Consider the following 5,000-nt stretch of genomic DNA (forward strand, 5'->3'; position numbering starts at 1 on the left):
CTTCTTTTGACTACCATTGCTTCCACTGGATCGTACCGATAGTGTGCGCTGTACGATCTTCTGGGTCGCCTCATCCTTGATCGATTCTTTGATCAATTTGATTTCTGGTGACGAGACAGTAAGGTTAAAGGTTTGAATCAATTCTGTTGGCGGAGAGAGAATTTGAAAAACAAAATCAATCTTCGCCGCTGAATCATCAGCTATCGGCCACACGAACCGAACTTACCTTCTTCATCCTCGTCGTCCAGCTCTTGAATGTGCTGCGTCAGGAACTCGGCGAAGGCACCCTTCTGGTCGAGAAGTTGTCTAAGCAGGAGAAACAGCATACAAATTAATGATAGAAAATCTAAGAGACACAAACAGTCTATACTTACTGATAAGATCCACTCTCAGAGATCTCCCCGTCCTTTATTACGAAGATGTTCTCCACGAAAGGAAGGTACGAAATACCGTGAGTAACCAACAGGCGCGACCGTCCAACGAGCATACCATTCGGTCCAATCACCTTCTCGAAGATGTGCTTTCCGACGTGAGCATCGACGGCACTGAGCGGATCGTCGAACAAGTACACCTCCGCATCAGCATAAACGGCACGAGCTAAGGCGACACGCTGCTTCTGACCACCGGACAGATTGATTCCCTTTTCACCGATCTCAGTCGAATCGCCTCCCGGCAGCATAGCCAAATCAGGCCCCAATGCACAACACTCGATCACTTGATCGTACTTCTTCTGGTCAAACGGTTTGCCAAACAGAATATTATCGCGAAGGGTTGCGTTCTGAATCCACGCCTGCTGCGGTACGTAAGCGATGGTTCCATCCGTGTTGACAATTCCACTTTGTTTCTCCATTTCACCAAGCAACGCGGATATTAAGGAACTCTTGCCAGTTCCCACCGTTCCGACGATGGCAGACAGTTGTCCCTTTCGCAACGACAGGTTAATGTTCTTTAGCGTTGCAGTTTCCTCACCCCAGGAAAACGTCCCGTCCTTGATGATCAGCGCTTCATCGCTCTTGTTGTGCGTCACGTTGTTGGGGTCGAGCTCGGCACTGTTGAGGAACTTGTCGATACGCTTAACCGACACCCAGGCCTGCATCGAGAACGTCACCATCATGGGCAGCATTCCGAGCGGGAAACGCAGAATGTTAAACAATGCCAGCGAAACGAACGCCGTCTGGGGATCCAAAATGTTCTCCTCATCGACCAGCACGTACACGGCGAACGAAACGAGCGTCACGAGGAAGGGTGCGATCGTGAAGGTGAAATAGATTCCCGCTCCGTAGTAAGCCATTCGCTTCAGAATGCCAATCTCTTCATTACGCACGCTCAGGATATTATCCTGGAAGCTGGGCTCCCAAGCGTACAGCTTTAACACCTTGATGCCACCGAGAATCTCGTTCATCTTCTTCACACGATCATCCTTGATCTTCATCTGTGCAACCTGAGCGTCTCGCATTTTTGTTGCGATCACGCCCGATACAGGAGTGATCAAAACCATGACTCCCAATCCGGCAAACACTGCCGCGCCCAAGATGTCGTACAGCAAATAAACGCACAGACCGATGATGAGCAATCCAGACCACAGGATGTGTAGATACGAAGTCAGCTCAAAGAATCGCTGCGCATCGACCGCCATCAGATTAACGATCTCACCGACGGTTGTATCCTTCTTTGCGGCACTCGAAATTCGAAGCGCCTTCCGATAGATCGCACTCACCAGACCGGTACGGATACGGAATCCACTCAAGAACGTGTTGTAAAAGTACTGGCCGTTCAGTAGGGCAAGCAGTAGCGAGCCCACAAACAGACCGAACGTCAACAACAGACCCTTCCATACGGGTCCATCCAGTGCAATAACGGCCATCATCTCTCTGGTGGAGGGGATAGAAAAAAGAGAGCCAAGATAAGAGACAGATGTAATGGTCAATCGATTGAGATTGACGTCACGCTATCGGATGACGGAGAGGTGAACGGGGAAAGGGTACGTACTGCATGAGATAAGGCGACGCAAACTGTAGCCCGGATATGGCGAGTTGAAGCATTCCAGCGAACCAGAACGGTGCACCGTACGCACGTACCATCGCGTACAGCGAAGAACCATTCGTCTCTGAGTGCGGTTTGTAGTCGATGTGGGGCTTTCCCGCCTTCTTGTCCGCAGCAATCTGTTTCTTCCGTCCACTGACCACGCTCATGTCCCAGTACTTGTCGAACGGTGGTACCAGCTCACGAGACGCGTCCTGTGGATTGATGTCGTACATATCTTCCATCGTGAGAGGTTTGCGGAATCCGCGCCAGGCGAAAGAGTCAAAGTACAGGAAAAGCATCTTGGCAAAGAAGCTAGACTTCAGCTCGGGATTGGGTTTTTTCGATTCCGGATAGAAGCTGACGGTCGGTGCCTTATCAGGGAACAGCTCCAGCACTAGCGCCAAACAGATGAAGGCATACTGGATGATGTAACTGACGTACTGGTATTCCCAGAAGTCAACCGTGTCACCGGATCCAATCGCGTTGGGACGTTCGTCATTGATCATCACCTCCGTCCGTAGTTGTATGATACCGAAGAACATTCGCAGGAACCAAAAGATGAACATCGTGCCCGACGTACGGACTCCGTACTTCCGCATGAAAAACAGTAACACTAACAGGTCGATCTAGAGAGCAACGAGAAAACGAATGACGAATCGAATTTAGGCACCTATGATCGAGTGACTGCCACTGGGGCCACTGGTGGCCATCAGACCCAACACTCACGTAAGCGAGGGCGTTGAAGATGGCGGTTAGTATCTGCACATCGAACAGATCCTGTTCCTCCTTGTACGACACCACCATGCCGAGATCAATCCAGCACATACACATTAGCAGAAAAATAACCAGCATCTTGGACAGGTTGTACCAATTCCATGGTATATCCCGGTAGCGACTGTCTGTGATCTTGAAGATGTCGTACACCGAGAAGACGAATAGAAACAAACACGGCGCCCACTGTAGAATCACGCGCTGGAAGCAGAACGTGAGGTTGGGATTGTCCACATCCCACACGAACTCTTCGTCCCAGAAGGGACCACCGCAAAACTCCTCGAAGGTCATGGTTGACCCGGTACACGGTACACGGTACACTTGAACACTGCGCACCACACACGTTCCCGTTCGCTGTAACTACGGGACTGAAACCGGGCGCCCGTCGGGTGATAGCGTTTTATATGGCCATAGAGAGAGAGAAACCTTATCAGCAGCACCGGCCGCGACATCAGCGAGTCTTTATTGTACCGATACAGGATAAGTACGCAGGTAGAATTGCCTCCGATAACGTAACAAACACACTTACGCTACACAATTTTGAACCATCGTCATCAAACACCTCCCCAATGAATGGTTTCGATTGGAGAATTGGATGGCATTGCTTGGCAATAATTCACCGAATGTCTCCCTATTTGGGCGTAGGAGATAAAGCAGCGCATAAGTGCAGCGTCACCGTGAGCTATTGGCGAATATCACGAGATGAACATAATGGGGCTGCGGTCAAAAATTGGATCGATGGCTCTCTAGTTTGAAAAAGGTGCGTTATCTATATGGCGCTGACCTCGAAAGTGGCAGGTATTTTCGGCAGGCCGTTGAACTAATCCACTATTAGCTAGTTGAGAGAGAAAAAAACAGAAACATATCGGATAATATGATGGAGACAGCTGATTGTAAGTAGATAACAGGGATGGGCACAACTGATAGCGTCGTGCCTTTACAAGCAGTTTTCAAGCACTAGTGCAACCCCCCACAGAGTTAATTGCGGCGAGCAAGTGTTAACACGAGTTAATGTTTGCTTATCGCATTCTCGGCGTAAGAGGCTCGTCTATGCGATGCGCCAATTATTTATTCCAGGCATGCACATGGAACCTTATGAAATCACTTCCTTGACCATACCTCGTACGCGGTAATCGCAAAAAAAATCTGCAAACTCATCGGATGATGACAGTTAAGTCCACGATTGCTTGATTTCAATACCAAATTCATCGCTCGAATATTGATAACGCAGATACTCGTGTGTCCCGTGTCCCTTATCAGCAGCTGAAAAATGATGACCAACGTTAAAAAGGGTTTTCACGTCGCGTGTTGAATTCGAGCAGCGATTGTTGATTATGGAGCCGTTGGGGCAAATAGCGAAATCCTAGGAATTTTGGCAAGTGCCTCTGTTGCGATAATGTGTTGTTGCTCTTTATCAACCATGCTACGGTTGATGGATACGTCCATGCGTGCGTTTTTTTAGTCAACAAATTGGTATAGCAAAGCCCAAGTAGGTAATGCAAAATATATATTGCATTTTATTGTGACATATATTTTTTTAACATTTTTCCGTGAATGGTTATCCTTTCAAGACCAAATATACTTGAAAAATTGCAGTTTATTACGGCATTTGCATAAACATGTCGATGTTGATAGTTTTCTACGAACAAATCGCCAAACCGTTTTTGGTTCGAATCAAAAGACTTGCCTGTTTAAGCGACGAACCTTGATTATAGTGTAAATCAATTTTTCAACTTCAAAAATGTACCAAAAATCAGAAATATGAATATCAAGAAAAACTCGACGAGACTACCTAGATTTGCTTATAAACTAACCAAAAATATTCGGATTTGTATATTTCGGATGGGCAAGTAGGTCGAGGGGCACCGGAAAAAGTACCGTTTTCAAGCCAAGTGCTCTTCAAACATACGGCTCGTCCGTCCTTATATATGTTAAAAAAAAAAAAAGCCAAGTGCTCTTAATTTTTATGCCATGAATGAAGTTATTAATAAATCTTCTTCAAAACGGTACCGAATATTCTTGAAAAGTTATAGTTTAATATGGCATTCGTTTGAAAAAATTAGGTTGAATGGTTTATTCACAAAAAAACGACAAATGTGAGCCTTTTTTGGACCCGAATTTACCTTGGTTCCCACTTAAAGAATAATATTTCGAAATAACCTCATTTGTTAGCACCAGTATCACCTAGGTCTAATACAGCTGGT

At 46.7% G+C, this 5,000-nt stretch overlaps 1 protein-coding gene across 2 annotated transcripts in view; it reads right to left on the reverse strand.

Moving 5' to 3' along the window:
* Nucleotides 1–3,146, reverse strand: part of LOC126572110 (multidrug resistance-associated protein 1-like) — a 5,254-nt gene extending 2,108 nt beyond the window's left edge. Inside the window, exons 1-5 of one of the 2 annotated variants that reach the window (XM_050231166.1) lie at nt 2,752–3,146; nt 1,990–2,651; nt 375–1,871; nt 227–306; nt 1–104 (exon numbers count right to left, since the gene is read on the reverse strand). The exon at nt 1–104 is cut by the window's left edge and continues 1,259 nt beyond it. In XM_050231166.1, coding sequence (XP_050087123.1) covers nt 1–104; nt 227–306; nt 375–1,871; nt 1,990–2,651; nt 2,752–3,087 — 2,679 coding nt within the window. In that variant the 5' untranslated portion in view covers nt 3,088–3,146. Of the gene's footprint in view, nt 144–226; nt 307–374; nt 1,872–1,989; nt 2,652–2,751 lie in introns of both variants that reach the window. The other variant, XM_050231165.1, reaches the window with a different exon arrangement.
* Between the last annotated feature and the right edge of the window lie 1,854 nt (nt 3,147–5,000).

Source organism: Anopheles aquasalis, chromosome 2, assembly GCF_943734665.1.
Source record: "Anopheles aquasalis chromosome 2, idAnoAquaMG_Q_19, whole genome shotgun sequence".
NCBI classification, from domain to species: domain Eukaryota; kingdom Metazoa; phylum Arthropoda; class Insecta; order Diptera; family Culicidae; genus Anopheles; species Anopheles aquasalis.